At 43.4% G+C, this 17,007-nt stretch overlaps 1 protein-coding gene and 1 long non-coding RNA gene across 4 annotated transcripts; one reads left to right on the top strand and one right to left on the bottom strand.

Moving 5' to 3' along the window:
* Positions 1 to 1,025: 1,025 nt before the first annotated feature.
* myocd (myocardin) lies at positions 1,026 to 15,890 on the top strand. Of its 3 annotated transcripts, XM_008315209.3 has the most exons (12): positions 1,026 to 2,058; positions 5,095 to 5,157; positions 9,319 to 9,524; positions 9,638 to 9,736; positions 9,824 to 10,140; positions 10,630 to 10,783; positions 10,860 to 11,375; positions 11,822 to 12,238; positions 12,439 to 12,576; positions 13,339 to 13,461; positions 13,647 to 13,704; positions 13,793 to 15,890. In XM_008315209.3, exons 1-12 carry the CDS (start codon positions 2,004 to 2,006, stop codon positions 14,290 to 14,292), a joined length of 2,646 nt encoding a protein of 881 aa, XP_008313431.1. In that variant the 5' UTR covers positions 1,026 to 2,003; the 3' UTR covers positions 14,293 to 15,890. The 3 variants fall into 3 exon arrangements, with proteins under 3 accessions (XP_008313431.1, XP_024913908.1, XP_024913907.1); XM_025058139.1 differs by lacking the exon at positions 1,026 to 2,058 and having other exon boundaries at positions 4,263 to 5,157; XM_025058140.1 differs by lacking the exons at positions 1,026 to 2,058; positions 13,339 to 13,461 and having other exon boundaries at positions 4,262 to 5,157.
* Positions 5,764 to 10,726, bottom strand: LOC112487423 (uncharacterized). The gene is made up of 2 exons (XR_003050480.1): positions 10,593 to 10,726; positions 5,764 to 6,112 (listed from the first exon to the last, which is right to left on the bottom strand). It is a non-coding gene; the product is annotated as an uncharacterized LOC112487423 (long non-coding RNA).
* Positions 15,891 to 17,007: the final 1,117 nt, after the last annotated feature.

Below are 17,007 nucleotides of genomic sequence, written 5' to 3'. Positions count from 1 at the left end.
TGGATCTGAGTCTGGTTTTGCTGTCAACTGTCTTCACACTGGACTGAGTGCAGGAGTGAAATGCAGGTGAATCCAGTCTCAGTTCTTCAGACACCTAATCTGGACCAGAATCTGATTCCACAACCGACCGCGTTGAAACACAGAGGTGTAAATTATTCAGCTTTCATCGCCCAATCTGTGTGACATTTAAAATCATCGGTACCAGAGGAACAGAGCGGAACCATACAGGGTGTTGTGCTCACACTCTGACCGTAGACGGTCTGATCACACACAGCTGTGAACAAACAGCACAGACACGAGTTAAAACCACAGACACAGGCTCAGAGAAGGGTTGCTAGTTCAAATCCCAGAAAATGACAACAGACTCACAGAACCAAACAGCAGCATCTGAAATGTATTCAATAAAGGACCATTCTGTCAAATTTGAATGAGCTCTTAGCTGTTAGTTGACACCCCCCATCCTCCCACCAGCGCTCCAACTTCATTTGTCATCAGTTCCTTTTTCCTTCTTCAATTTTGTCGGCTTTCCTGCTTTTGCTGTTGCTGCTGTTACTGCTGCTGCTGTGACGTAGCCACAGCTGAGTGGACCTGCAGCATGGCGTACACTTATTTTACTCGTGGGTTGTAGGAACTCCCTGGTTCTGACTTGGTCTGGTCAAACGACTGATATTTGTTGTGGCTGCTGCCGTCACTATGGGCCCAGGCCAGAACCTCCAGACTGCAGTGGAGGCAAAGTCCATCAATAAAATCTAAACAAGCAGGAAAACACAGAACATGTTCTCCCCCTGGAGTTCCTTCTCCTCCCCCCACACTCTTGTTGTGGTTTAAAATTCTACAGAGGAGCCATGACATTCCCAGCCCGGCGGCAGACACGTTCTTGGACCCTTGTGTCCAAAAGTGGAGTGAAGTTAATGGCACCCTGCTGCTGCTGCTGTTACTGCTGATCTCCTCCTTTCCTCCATCACTTCTTTAGAAGAAGTGGGTTTTAACTCTAGTCAGTGAGCAGTTGACTGTCATATGATATAATAATAACGCTGCTCCATCACCACTGTTACTGAACGTCACATTATGGATGATGTCACCTGTCAGATGATGGAGCTCAAATAGTCAGAACCCTGTCTTTCAGCCAGAGGACCAGAACCACAGACTCTGAAGTCAGTGGTCCTTCAGACTGCAGATGTTTAACAGGACTAGAAATCTGAAGAGAGGAAGATCATCAAGTAAAACACACACACACACACACACACAAACACACAAACTCAGATACCAGGTGGTAGTGTGTGAATATTTCTAATTCAAGGAGGACAAAAGTCAAAACTCAGTGACTCTGCAGGAAGTCTGTCTGTCAATCTGTCAATCACTTCTTTAAATTAGCAGCAGGATGATGTGCACCTGCACCAGGACACAGACCAGCAGCAGGACTTGGACAGATGGCAGTATGTGGACCTGCGGCAGGACGTGGACCTGCGGCAGGACAGTTTGATTTGAACGTCACCTTCATCTTTGTTTTCTTGGAGCTTGTCATTCATTTCATATTGTATCATCTCCTCTTCCTCCTGCCTCAGACCCAGCAGCTGTGATTGGCTGATATTTTTATCCTGCTGTCAACGCTGGTCTGACTCCTTATCCCAGTCCACTCCCTGATTGGGAAGGGCTTGAGGAAAACCCTGACCGGTTTAACTCCGCCCCTCTGAGAGCTTATCCCTGTGTTCAGTCCTTGATCAGCTCAGATCTCTCAGTCTGCAGGGACCACAGCTGCACAATTAAACACTAAGACTACAGAAGAACCAGAACCTGTACCAGACTTGAAGGTCCTTGACCAGAAGACCTCTGTGATCTTCTGGTCCAACCCTGATGTTCTTCTCATACTTCAACCTTTTCCAGGTGTGTGGATGAAGCAGATTCTTCTCAGTTCAGCCTGGTGTCCACACAAGGCTGGGACACACCGTACCAGTGCCTTCGTTCTGGGAATTCTGAGGACCAGACCTGGACTTTAGACCATTATGACTCTCCTGGGATCTGAAGACTCTGTACTGATACGAAGCAGGTTCAGATCGGGTAAGGAACTCCTAACCATCACTGTGTTCCAGGCATTAGTAGAAGCTAGTAGAAGCTCTGATCTTCACCTTCTCCTCTTGAATCTTCTCAACAACAGGTTAAATGCACTTGTTCCAACCACACAGCAGACCCAGGTCTGGTTGATAAGGTTCATACGGAGCAGCTTATCTGCAGGAGCAGGTTCAGAGGTCATCAGGGCTTAGCTGAAGTGAAACGTGTGTGATGTGACTAGACTTCTGCAGAAGCAGGAGGTGAAGGGTGAGGAGAACAGGTCAGGGGAGATTTTTGTTTATGTCAAGGTTTAGGAAGGTCCAGAAGTTAATGGATGTGAGTTCTGAAGATGTTCAAACCTCCTGGAGGTCAGGTCTGATATGACATGAGGTTCTTCATCATCCAGAACAAAAGAAACAGGTTTAGTTTGAAGCAGAGCAGCAGAACCTGTGTGTGTGTGTGTGTGTGATTTCTATACATAAACACAGTTTTTTATACCCAACACCGCCCCCTATCTGTCAGACCCCTATCTGTCAGAACATCTGTAAATCCTGAGCTCCTGAAGAGGTTTTTCTCTGAAGAAGAAACATGTTTACCTTTTTGGGAGCGGAATCATCACAGACATGATCAAAAGATTTTTTTTTTTTTTGCTCACAAGGACACAGAACCTTCTGGCCCACTGCTGGGTTGTAGGACAAACTAAAACAGTGATAAATCAGTGCTGAGGTGAAACAGTTCCTCACTAATATGGTGGAGGAGTTTAGTTGGACACAGATGTTCAGAAGGTAATGAACCTGCTGCGACAAACGCCTTGATGTTGTTCTTCCTGGGTTCTGATCCATGTTTCAGCCTTGAGATTAATGAACACATGAGTGGAACCCAGAGACGTCAACTGTAAATCTGTGGGTGTGAAAAAAACTGAAGTGACATCAGCAGGAGCTGGAGCAGCATCTACTGGGTTCTGAGTTCTTCAGCCTGCTGCTAGTCCTATTCTGCTCAACATTGTTGGAGCCATGGAACTGATGTTCTCTGGTTCCTGTTCCTGGTGATGACAGCTGAAGGTTCTGGCCTCAAGACTTTTTGATTAGTCTTCCTGTTTCCATTAGGTTCTGACGTGGCTGTGCTAGCACCACCTACTGTACTGACTGTGCCTGCACAGGGCCATGACAGATGGCCACCACTGAGACATTCACACCATCATTTTCTTCACACTACACCTGCTGTGGACGTAGAAGTTGACAGTCTGACGTTCTGAAGCTAAAGAAAAGCACATGGAGCCTAGGTACCATCGGTTCTATTGGTACCATAGATCAATAATCAGCTTTGACCAGAACACTGGGGCTTTTAGTTGAGCTACAGTTTCTTCTTCTCTTTTTATAATAGATTATCCTTGGTTGACGTCAACTTCCTTTTTCCTTCATTAAATCTGTCCATCTGTAGTTCACACTACAGCGTCATCTTTGGGGTCTTCGGCGTGGGACGCCAACAATCGTTAATGTAGATCAGCAGCCTATGGTTCACATATAATCAAACTTGACTCCACAGGTCAGAGTCGTTTTGTACATGGAACAAGTTTTCATTCATGAATACTGTCAGCTTCTCCTTCCCCTCCACCTTCTTATTCTTTTTCTATTCCTTCTTCTTATCATCTAATTTGGAAATACAGTAAGACCAAATTCCTAGAAAGGGGTCAAGATCATTTTCAGATTTCTCTCTGTGACCTGAAGGTCATGACCTCCTTGACTGTTGCGGCAGCAGATGTAGGGGCTGATGCTTAAATAAATATTGTTTTTTTAAAAAGCTATTGCATGTGATGAAGACAGTGTGATGAAGACAGAGTGATGAAGACAGAGTGACGAAGACAGAGTGGGGGCGGGCCCCCCTCGTTGTGTTTGTCTTCTAGAAACCTGCTGGGACAATTTGAAGTCCAAACCTTTCTTGGACAGATTGTGTTTCTCCCTGAGTCTCTCAGTCTAGAGCAGTACTTCTCAAATAGTGGGGCGGGCCCCCCTTGGTTGGCGTGGTGAGGTGCCGATGTGAGGAGCTTCCAACGGAATACGGCAGGCTGGACATAAGTATACCACTGCTGTAATACTTGAATGATAACAAGCCTCCAGTCACTAGGGGGCAGCAACTTACACAGCGGTTTGTACAGATAAAAATATACATGTTATCAGGTTCTCAGTAGTATTCCAATTCGTGGGGGTGTGGGTCGAAGTGGGGTCGGGGACGTGAAAACATTTCTGTCCCCAAAGGGGGAGGGGTGCATGACAGAAAATAAATGAGACCCACTGGTCTAGAGACAAGGCGCAGGGGAAGCAGTAAGGAGGAGAGAAGGGAGGTGTGGGGGGGTATTTTTCTTTAAAAGAAACAAGAAATGAATAGTAGAAGTCCACAGGCGGAGAAGAAGAGGAGGAGGGTCAGTGTTTATGAGTCTGCACTCCCACCTCAGCCACGTGCCCACACACACACACATACACACACAGAGTAAGTGTGAGGACCACACACTGCAGTGCAGATCTGTTTATCAGACTCTGCGTCCTGTTCTGACATGTTTGTGAAGAAGAGAGTTTACCCCCCCCCCACTCCTTTTCCTTCGACTCCTGTCCTTTGTCTCTTCCTCTTTTTTCGACTCCTTCGCCTCCTTCTTCTCATAAGTTACAATTAGGAATGTCCGATATTAACTTTTTGCCGATAGCGATATGCCGATATTGTTACACTTAATTTCCAATTCCAGTATCAACCGGTACCGATATAGCGGGGCAGTGGTAAAAGTTAAGTGCCGCCTGCTCACTAAGGTGATGGGTTAAAGCCATATTTTCAATAGAAAATTTAAACTTCACTACCGACTAAAGAACAATCGAGTTCTTGACACGAGATCCAATTCAGGTTTGATTGGATGAAATTTAGTTTTTCAGTCAGGTTGTCATGATATGAAGTTTTCATTTTGTCCAGTGAACAAAAAGATTGATCACACCTGTCCTCATCTGTTCAGACCTATTTTGGTTTTCATGCCTTTTCCTTCACAGTTCTTTTCTTCTTTAGTTCTACAGCTAAGACTTCAGCAGAGGACGAGAGGACAGAAGGACGACCTAGGAATCATGCCATGTGAGTGACACACACGCACACGCACACTCTCTCTCTCTTGATAGGATCAGTATGTATTTGCCTCTAAGTCCTGCTGTGATTGGCTGATTCTGCCAGTAGAAAACTGATCGTTGATTATGATTCGTTTGTGGACACACACACACACACACACACACCCTTTCTCACTCTCTCTCTTTAACTGGTATGGCATAGTCTAAAGTCAATGTGACCAATGAAGACAAAGGAAAAACAAAATCTATAATTCAACACCACAGCCTGGATCGAACACATCACTGTAACCGTATCGTTGCCGCCCAGCTTTTTCAGGGGTTTATCTGTCTGCACAATGCAATGCGTTAATAGGTAGCAGGAGAGTGGTCATCAGCAAATCAGTGACAAGTGTAAGCTGGCACACGTGGCTGCTCAGAAATCTCCGTAGGTGCTCCGACAAAACATCGGCTCCAACAGAACCTAATGGTGCATTCAAGGCACCCAGGAAAATGCAGTAAACAGCACAACACAAAACTATTTAACTAGAAAAATATTAGCAATAACATACAACATAACTACACCCTCCCTGCCCCCAACATGTTACAATATCATTTTATTTTATATTTTTTTACTCTGTTTTTTGTCAACTTCAGTTCAATAAAAGCTCATTTTCAAGTCAATGAATAATCGTTTTGAAAAACTGAAATCTTTTAAAATGAATCAAAATAATCTTAATTATGGTTTTTGCCATAGTTAAGCAGCCCTAGCATTTGGTGTTAGCTGTTAGCTCATCTGAGTTCAAGCTAAATATGAATCAAAACATTGATTAAAGATCAAAGGGGAGTTTGTGTAGAGGAGGAAGTTGGAAAAGAAGCCAAAGAAGAAGAAGAAGGTGACTGACCTAAGTGTTATGTTCTGCTGCTGGAGGAAGTTCTCCTTTAGGTTTACAGAACGTCTACCTGTTTACTGCAGAGACTCTTCAGAGCTGCAACACACCCAAAAAAACAACAAAACAACAGAGAAACACATGTTGTTTACCAAGAGAAAAAGTTAAATCAATCCTGAAATTAAAGTTACAGTCTGCAGTTTATTATTATTATTATTATTATTATTATTATTATTATTATTATTATTTGAATTGAACATGTAGCTCCCTGGCCTGTAGGTGGCACTAAGTACACATTTGAAGGCCGTGTAGCATGACTCATATACACTGGTGCATTTTTACATTTCAGTCTAATCCTGTAAACTTGGTCACTTTTACACTTTGTTTAAATTAACGGTAGCAGATTATAGGCCTGTGTTTGTGTTGCTCCTGTGTATTGTGTGATTAGGTAAGTGCTAGCAGTAGGTTAGTAGTGTACTAGAAGATAGAATGTTAGCATGATGTGTCTAATTTGAAAGTCAACAAAAAAACCTGAGATCCGATAAGTGTTCTAGTGACATGTGACCTCATAAACGTGTAAAGTCGATTGAATTTGATCTGCTGTGGCATCCTGACAGATTTTCTCCGATTTATTTTTTTCTTATGCTGGAAGAAAAAAAAACCTATTCCCCAAGGATATGTTTAAGCAGCGTAGGAAACAGTGAAATTGTCTCTGGCATCATTTGTACTGCGGCTCCAGGCTCCAGATAAAGAGCTGGAATCCAGGTCCAGGGACTCGACCCCAGGACCAGGCTGATATCACGTCCTGGGAGTCTGTCTCAGATAAGGCGGCGAACAGGAACGTGATTGGCTGATGCCCTTTTTTTTAAACTTTCTGATGGTTGTTTATCTGCTGATTCCAAGCTGTGACTCAGATACAATGACTTCAGGCTGGTGTTTGCTCAAACACACTTGGGACCAGTTCCATTTCTCGTTCTCTGACGAGCAGCTGAAGATCTGAACCAATCAAATCAGATTCTACCCAACAGCAGGACACGTCACCAGTGGTGTATGGTTGAGAATTTGTGTGTGTGTGTGTGTGTGTGTTTGTCTCATACAACTTCATCTCCCCCATACCTCACAACGCACACACTCACGCACACACATACACACACAATGCGACAGCAACTGTGAGTTCAAATCACTGCTCGTCCCTCTGAGGTTCAGTGCAGTCAGAGTGAGTGGTAGTCAGGTGGATGGAAGACACCCACATCCAAAATTATACACCAACTCCTTTTTTTTCTTTTTCCATCTTTTTTTTAACGTTACGTTTTTTCCTCATAAAGATAAAAGCTGCAGGTTTTACGGGGCCCATTCCCATTTTGGGAGCTCTTTAATCCTGAGTTGATGGAAAAACAAAGGAAATATTTCTTCCTAATGCTCTGGACGTCTGGACTCTCCGTCTCAGTGTTTACGTCTGAGCCACAGTCTGCAGGTTCATGTCCACCTCTACGTTTATATACGTTTAGCAACAGTTTTAAAGAGTCGTTGTTTAAAGAAGATTGTTTACAGTCCGTCAGTGACCTCACACTCACAGTATCACATTACACCCCGGGGGGTGGAGCTTGTGGGGCTAAAGCTTTCAGATGTTCAGGTTTTACAGATTTTCGCAGACACTGTGATGAGGATGTGGCCTGGTGTTGTAGATCATGTCGCACAGCTCTGCTGACTCAGCTTTCTTCTTCTTTGTTTGACTACATCCACATCTATTACTAATCAGTCCTGATCTGTGGGATACAGCTCACACAGAACCAAATTTCTGACTGAGTGATGGAGCACAGCCTTTTTCACAACAATAGATCATTCATAGAAACTCTATATTCATGTGCCGTTGGTCAGGTGACCTTTATGGATATCTAGTTTGGATTGGTTGATAGTTTGGTGCTGATGGTGATGGTGCTCATGTACATTTGAAGCCCTGGTCCATGTCTCACATTTACTGGCCCATTGTTTTACATTATAACCATCTAATCCTGTCAAACTGGGTCAGAATTTAATCATTAAGATAAAGTGAAAGTGAACTACTTGTCCTTGTGACAACATACACCACTGCACACAGCCAAATGTGACCTCTGCTTTTAACCCATCACCACAGTCAGCAGGGCGCAGCTCAACTTAGTCGGGTTTTACGTAAGAAAAAGAGGAAACATTTAGACTGGTTAGTGACCGTTACCTGGACAGAGGAAATAAAAACAACAACACCGCCTAACAACCTCAGCCTCTCTTCTTCTTTGGCCTTTACCAGCAGATCTGAGTTGTACCTCTGCCACCTGGTGTGTCTATGTTCCTCTGAAAAAGCTACTGTTGCTTCCTTTAAAGGAAGTGGCATTAACATTTATTAACTTTATTAATTTGTCATAGTACTGATGTATAGACTGATGTCATAGTACTGATGTACACAGTGATGTCATAGTACTGATGTACACAGTGATGTCATAGTACTGAAGTACAGACACGCTTCAGTATGTTCTTCCATAGTGACCTCACAGTGCTGCATATAGTCATGAAAAATGACCAAAAAACTACAAACTGAAAATGTATATACTGTATATATATATATAGAGAGAGATATCAGCTGTTATATATGTACATATATACATACATATATATAGATCAGCTGTTATATAGTATGTGTGTATGTGTGTGTATGTGTGAGGTCACTCACAGTTTAATGCACGTGTAGCCAACCTGCTGCTGTGATTGAAACCAGCCTCTGTTCCTGCTGTCATATGTTTTGATACACACACACACAGACCCTCACACATACACTAGTGACTCTTTTAGATAACTGCTCTCAGCTCCCCCAATCACAGCCATGTTCGGTATCTCCTCAGCCAATCAGCAGTGGGTGTGAAAGTGTTTGTGGATCTGAGTTCATGATCGAAAGAGTTTCACCTCCTCACACAGATGTGGAGCCAGGAGTCACTAACACAGACACACACTCTCACACGCACACACACACACACACACAAGTTGACTACATTTGTGTTTAACTACCTATACCACCTACAGAACTCTACAGAACACACTGTACATTCACTACAGTTCTTTCTTTGTTGTAGCAGGACATTAATGGGCCGGGCCAGGCCGGGAGGTGAAGTGACCTTGGCCAAGGTCCCTGACATTCTGACCCATTACAACTGTCCAACAAACTGTCCAACATGCTATAGTGATCGAATAAAAGTGCTCATGTCACGTTCAAGTTTCTTGTGTAGCAGCTCTTTGACATCCTCTGCTGCCCATCCCTCTGTCTCCTCTCTACACAGTCAACCATGGGAAACTCCTGAAGCAGGAGAACTCGTACACCTTTGAGGAAGACAGCAGCAGCAGCAGCAGTGACAGCAGCAGCGAGAGCTTATCTCCAGACCAGAACCACATTACTGAGTCTCAGAACTTGGCCGGTCCGTTATGTGATGCTGTAGGCAGCCGCACCTGCACGTCCTCCTCACCCACCCTCTGTGCTCCGCAACAGGTAAAGCGAGTCCCGAACTGGAGCTCTGCAGCCCTCATGTGGCAGCTCAGGGAACTGCTCTCTCGCTCTGACAGCAAATATTTAAAAACATATCTTGTTTTGTGTGAGAATAGAAAAGTAGAAACCCTGAAGAACAGAACAAGGATGGCGGACTGCACAAAACCAACACCAGCCTGATGAGTGCACTCATTTCTGTCCCTGCCATTGTCAAGGTGAGAGAATGAATCTCCATCCAACTCATAAACCTTTGGTTCTGTTACTGTTCTGTTACATTGTTACCCTGGTTCTGCTATCAACAGTCCAAGACCAATGACAAGAACAGGGCAAAGAAACCTAAAGACATGAAGCCAAAGGTGAGGAAGCTAAAGTACCACCAGTACATCCCTCCAGACCAGAAGACTGAGAAGTCTCCTCCACCAATGGACTCGGCCTACGCCCGACTCCTTCAGCAGCAGCAACTGTTTTTACAGCTGCAGATCCTGAGTCAGCAGAAACACTCGCAGCAGCAGCAGCAGCAGCAGCAGCAGCAGCAACAACAGCAGCAACAGCAGCAGCAGCAACAGCAGAGACAGCCCACCTTTAGTTACCACCCACGGCCATCGATACACACTCACAGGTGAGTCCCCTATGTAGCCACTACCAGTTAACTTCAACTTTGGACTGACTTTTTGGGCAAATAGTCAAATAGTCTGTTTTGAGGCAGAATCCAAGACCAAAAAAATCCTTTTTAATTTCTAGTGCAGGTGTGGGCAAACTGTCGGGCCAATATTGTCCTAAAATTATACAGGGGGGTCAGGAGCAGATAGATGGAGCGTTAGTTTGAACTAATATAAATAAAATGAAAAAGTCATACATAAAGGCTAAAATGTTTAAATGCTTCTACAAAGAAAATCATTTTCTACACCATCTATTGGGGAAATGTGGGTATTGCAGGGTAAAGGCAGAAGTATAATTATAATATGAATAAATTATATAATTTGGAAAAGTTTGGCGGTTGCATCCAGCCGCCGGGCCTTAGTTTGCTCATGCCTGCTCTGATACATATATTTGTAGTAAACACAAAGGTACCTGCTACTTCTTGTTCCTGTCACTTGTGTCTTCATAGAAGGTCCAGTGATTCCATCTCTGCCTGTGGTTCAGGTAGTCCATCCAGTACCACGAATGAGTCTTCTTCTCCAGTCAAAAGCACATTTCCGAACCAGGGCAACATCTCAGCAGGCAAACCTGCACCTCTGCCAACAAACCTGGACGACCTGAAGGTAGGTGATGAGGAGATAAAATCAGGACCATCGTTTTTCTGGCCCCAAACTCAGTCCTGAGCCTTTGCTTCCTCAGGTTTCAGAGCTCAGGCAGCACCTGAGAGTCCGTGGAATGCCGGTCTCAGGCACCAAAATGGCTCTGATTGAGAGACTCCGTCCCTTTAAAGAGTCCATTACAAGCTCTTCCCCTTCAGGATCTTCTGACATCACCACAGTGACATTCCCAGTCACACCTGCTGGGTCTTTATCTTCGTACCAGTCTCCATCCTCCTCCGGTGCTCCGTCTCAGGGAGGGATCTATCAGTATCCCAGCACTTCCTCTTCCCCACCCGTCTCCCCAGCCTCGTCGGAGCTGTCCCTCAGTGGATCCCTCCCTGACAGCTTTAGTGACGTCAACGTGTCTTCACCAACATTTGGGCTCCAGGTATCACCGAGCCGGCCCAGTCTCCAGGAGGATGGAGGACAGAAGGCGGGGGATTGTGGTGTGGAGGGAGCTTCTGATGGCCTAGATGGAGAAAAGGACAAGATGTTGGTGGAGAAGCAAAAAGTAATCGAGGAGCTGACCTGGAAACTTCACCAGGAGCAGAGACAGGTATGCGGAGCTTGATGATGGTCCTGGAGAGGCGTTTTCTGGGGTTTGTTACCATTTCTGGTTTTAAGAACTTTTAAAAGAACCAACCGTTGGTCAGATTTTTGCTAAACATTGGCCAAACATTTTGCAAAAAGTAATCTTGGTTGAAGGGTCTCCTGAACTGACCCAGGGATAAAACACCAAAGGTTGGCCCAGAATAAATACAAAATAGCTGAAAAAGCTCATATAGCAAGAGCAAAAATACAGCACATAAAATAAGAAACCTGAAAATGGGTAGAACATACGTAGTTCAAAACGATAGCCTAAAAATTCAAAGCCTAAATACTTCTAATATTGCCAAAGGATAGCTAACATTTAGCCAAAGGAAAAAAAACAACTGCTAAGTTCTCCAAAACATTACATTTCTGTTACATTTGTGACATTTGTTACATTTCTACGGGTGGCAGGTTGAGGAGCTAAAGTTGCAGCTTCACAGCAGGAAGCGCTGCTACACAGCAACACAGGAGAACTCCCCTCAGTCTCACCCATTTCACCCTTCAGTGATGGGACAGAATCTCTTCGGAGCGACGGTCAAACAGGAACCCATGTCGTTCTCCTCCTGCTGTCCGCTGTCTTCTCCCATACGTCTAAAATGCACCACAGGCAACTGCCCAGAGGACAGGGGGCGCTGCAAGAGCCAAACCCCTGTCTCAACCTTCCTCACCCCTCAGTGCTCACCTCGGGACTCCCCCAATGAAAAACCGTGCACTAGTCCCCAGCCCTCAACCCCCTCTCATAACTCATACCTGACCCCCCCAACAGTGGGGAAGGATGGATGTGGACAACACCAGGGTCCTGGACACAGCGGAGGACACAACATGGAGGTAGGAAAAAATAAGACAAAACAACGACCAGGTCCAGACCATGTCCAGCTCAGCAGAGCTCTGTATGGACTTTAGTACAGTAGAACTGGTTTGTGTCTGCCTGGACCCAAACACCGCTCTAACTTTAAGGGTCTTTCGAACCTGATACTTGGTTCACTGAACCCCTGTCTCCAGATCTGAGATATTTGGTCCATATACAGGTGCAGCAGAAGATCAGTGGACAGACTCCAACCTGCTCCTATTCTTCTGACCATACAGGAGGTTCCACAAACTCAGGTGACTGTGGACTGAACCAAGCAGGGTCCAACAAAGACCAGAACGAGGACCAGCAGTCAAAGGTCAGTCGGAGGAAAACAAAACAAAATTAATGTTAATGTCAGGCTGATCCTGACCTACCTCTTTGGTTCTGAGATCCAGTTCATTTTTTAATTTTTTAATTAATTCTTTATGGTGAGGTTAACTGTGAGAAAAGCTTTTTTTGAACTGAATTTAGTTTTTTTGCAACATTTAGTGTTTTTCAGCTGTGGTGTTTTGTTATGTTGTTTATATACACATTTACACACACATTTATAAATTTAACGATTCATGGGAAGAGCTGAGCATGAGTTTCGAGATGTTGGGACTGGGAGACCGTGTTCCCCAGTTGAGCAGAGTGGTTGTGGGGTAACGTAAGCCTTGTTACCCCAAAGATTGGACCAGGGACATTAAGTACAGCGTAAGTCTAGCATAAGTGATTTGAATTTGATAGGGGCAGCTATGGGTAGCCAGGATAGCTCAGTGAACACAAGTCAAGTTGGAGAAGTCAAGGCGGAAGATGACCATGGTCTGTACCAGGAGCTGGGTGGTCTGTTGGGTTAGATTTGGCCTGATCTTTCTTATATTAAAATGTTTAAACACGACACGACCGGGCAACAGAGGCAACATGATCTATGAAGGACAGCTGATCATCATTCCTGATGAAGTTTCTTTGTTAGGAGCAAGAGATAAGGAGTCAGTTTTGATGGAGATGTTGTTGGTCTAACTTTGGTCAAGCCCTGCTCTATAGGTGGTCCAAACTTGGTCTTACCTTAGACTAATCCCTGTCTTGATGTTGCCTGTAGACCTCCTTCCTGCTGTCTCCTCCACAACTCACTAGTAAACCATCCCTATCATCCTTCACTGGTTTAAATACGGAACCGGCTGAGCAACCACAGCCTCCCTGTTACCAGGAGGCAATGAAACAGGTAACGGTCCATTCTCTGATCCCATCAGAACATGTGTCTCATCTGTACACATTACATCCACCACTTTCTGTGATGCTTTCTTCATGAACCTTTCATCATCTCTCAAGCTCCTCTTCCTCTTCTGGTTCATGAACTTGCCTTTTTACCAAACTAAATCATTATCGATTTTGTGTTTGAATCCACAGCAGCTGAGCAAAGGTCAGCAGATGGAGGAACTTCTGGACCTTATCCTTGAGACTGGGGGTGAGTCAGACCACTTTCTGCAACAGTCCACAGAAAATCAGATGTTTCCAATTTAACCAAACAGTTCCCTCCTGACCTCCGTTCTCAGGTTGTCCTGGACTCCTGCTCCCCAGGTGCCATCGTCATCATCATGAGCTTTTCTATCCCAACCAGTACCAGCACCTGACCAGTCACATTAGTGAGGGTCACATGGAGACACTTCTGGGAAGTCAGTTTAGCCGTGGAGGAGAAGGAGTTCTTCACAGAACATCCAGTGAGGACCAGAGCAGTTACAGCAGTCCCCCAAACCTCTACCAACACAGCCAAAACCAGAACCCTCAAGACAAACTGTACACCAGCAGAGAACCCACAGACAGCACTCTGTCACCCATCGGTGGCAGGGCCTCAACTTTCCCTGAGGTGACGGGGATGGTGAACCTGGCCTTTAGCGAGACACCCTGGGAGACCATGGAGTGGTTGGACCTGATGCCGCCCACAGCTGCAGCCTTCAGCATTCCACCACCAGGTTCTCCCAGTATCTTCAATGACGAGTTCCACGATGGCTCCAACATGCACACGGCTGTGGACCTTCAGCTGGACCAATGGTGAAGAGCAGGAACTCACTCATGGCCACTTTCCATGTCCCTCATCACTGTCATGGGAGGATCCAGGACTTCGAAAGCAGAAAGCAGAGGTTCTGGCATACCGTCAATATTTACGCTGCTGAGCACCCGAACCAGGCACAGAAAGCAAACCAAAGATTAAGCCAGTTCCAATACTAGTCCCAGAATTAGTTGCCAAAAAAGGTTGTTCAATGATGAAGAAAAGAACTTGGAGTTTTGTTTGGCTTAGTACTTCTAACCTGAAAGCTAGACTTAAGCTATTGTTCATTAACCTCTCAGCTTTGTTCTACATTTTTGAAAAAATAAACATCATGGTCCAAGAGATTGGTCAGAATCAGTGCTGACAGCTGTCAGAACTCCCAACCTCCCCAGGCCGCCTCCGCAAAAAACAAAACGGGATCATCCCAACAGAGTCTGGATTGACAACAAAATGAGAGACAGAACCAAAAAGCGGTGCCAGGAAATACTGACCTTGATTTTTTTTTTTTTTTTACTCCTGTTCTTAAGATCAACCAGACTCTCTTTTACTGGAACGGTACTGTTTTTGTTTATTCTTTGTCCATTGTCTTTGGTGTCTATGATTTTACACAAATAATTTTCAACCACTGTTTTGTCATGTAAATAAATGTGTCTAAAAGAATCACACTCTGCACCTTTGGCTTCGCACACATTTGTCACATTTGCTGGATTTAAAGTTTTGATTAGATGTGTGTATTTTTTATATAGTTTTTGGTTTTCCACAATATATTTACAGGATGCAGCAAATGTCTTAACACAAAAGCTTTTTATAGATTTTCACATATTTTAGCACATATTTTTTTACTGAAAGCTTCAAACAAATGTTTAAAACATCACCTTGATATCTTCAGACCAATCACATGTATTTATTTTGTGTTTCGTTATCATATATTTATAGTTTTGTCTGTATTTAAAATTTCATTTTTGTAAAATAATTCATTTTTCACAAATAATTTTTTAATGAGGCAAAAAAGTCCTGCTTTCTTAAAAGGAGTAAAAAGACAAAAGTACAAAACAAAAACTGTGAATAGTGTGATGTTAAAACATTTTCTTAATTAGACAGAACGAATGCTAACCTAAAACTGAGCCAGATGACTGTGACTTACAGGATGGATCTTGATGACATCATCAATGACATCACAACAAAAAAATAAAAATATTTCCCAGCTTCTTGACCGTTGACACATTTGACACCACCGCAATTTGTCTCACTTTGTGTTTTGAATATTCTTTGTTATTTTTGTATATTGACACTGACTTTTATGCTATTTCTCAAACCATTCTCTTAGCATTACTCACCTATTGAACAATGACCTGCTGGTTTACTAAAACTCCCTCATCTGAAATAGTCAAAGCTGTTTTTCTTACTGCTGTGGTAAGATCTGTTTTAGTTTCAGTAAGATCTTGGATTATTTCATCCCAACTTTTTTTTATCCAGAAATGTTGGAACCTTACCTCTGAACCTCAACATTATCTTCCTGTCGTTTGGCCATTGACTGGTTTTGATGAAAACCCTTTCGCTTTGCATCTGTGTACCAAGAGAGAGAGATAAACAATAAATGTATCACGGCTTAAATGGTCTCAGAAAATTGATTTCACTGTGTTTTTGTTATTGTTAAAGGTGTAGTTACTGCTCCAGGCCAGTAGGGTGAATAAGCTCTACCAAAAAAAAAGTGTTGAATTTATATTGAAAAAAAAAGAAAATGTAACTCATTTCAGTGACGAACTGGAATTTATGATCCATTTCATTAGTTTGCATGCCAAAATATGTAAATAAAAACAGCAAAAACCAATCACAAAGTTCGTACGTCACAGGACATAGCATCAAATGACACCAAATACATGTTTTAACATACAAACATAACCTGCGTATTCAACCAAACCTCAGACAAACGCTAACAACAAACAAACAGCATGTTACAGTGTTACAACTGCGTCAACTGGAGAACAGCCGACACTCATTCACACCAAGAACGTCAGCATAAACTGACTTATTTACCTCATTTGCCGCGTTAGCTTGAAGTTGTTATTAGTCTTCGTTAACTTCAAATGGTTGGACCAAGACCGAACTCTACCTGTGTCACTACATCTACCTGTACCAAAACATCTACCTGTACTGCTACCTCTATCACTTCCGCTTCCGGTGTGGGTTTGAGTGTGCACCGAGAAAAGGGGGACTGATTGTAACGTACACGTGAATGTACATATACATATACCTCATCACAAGAGTGCCGAGCATCTCCGTGAGTGCTCCGAAGCACCTACGGAATCATATAATATTTATAATTTCCCCTTTATTAAACAAAACTTATATTTATACCATGTCTCTTGTGTCTCGTATTAAATCAAGTAATAAAATAAACAAACACAAAACATTTTGACAATTATGTTTGTCATTTTAATCCTCAATATAAATATGAGATTACATATCATTTCATAAGTGGTGTATCATTTTGTAAACATGACTAAAGAAAACATCTCTGAAAATATGTGTCAGCCTAGTGGTGGCAAAGGAACTGCATTTGTGTCATTGTCATGTTTTATAACTAGCAGTTAATCTTTACTGGACATTTTTTGGCAATTTAAATTTTTTTTTTTTTTTACTTTTTAAAATGGGAAACACGTTGGAGTTCTGGAGAGAAAATCTGCTTTATAATTTTGAGTATGGTACTGAGACTTTACA

This window comes from Cynoglossus semilaevis, chromosome 8 (assembly GCF_000523025.1).
Source record: "Cynoglossus semilaevis isolate Cse_v1.0 chromosome 8, Cse_v1.0, whole genome shotgun sequence".
Classification (NCBI taxonomy): domain Eukaryota; kingdom Metazoa; phylum Chordata; class Actinopteri; order Pleuronectiformes; family Cynoglossidae; genus Cynoglossus; species Cynoglossus semilaevis.
Note: the sequence above shows the minus strand (reverse complement) of the source record. Positions and strands in the feature narration are given on the sequence as shown.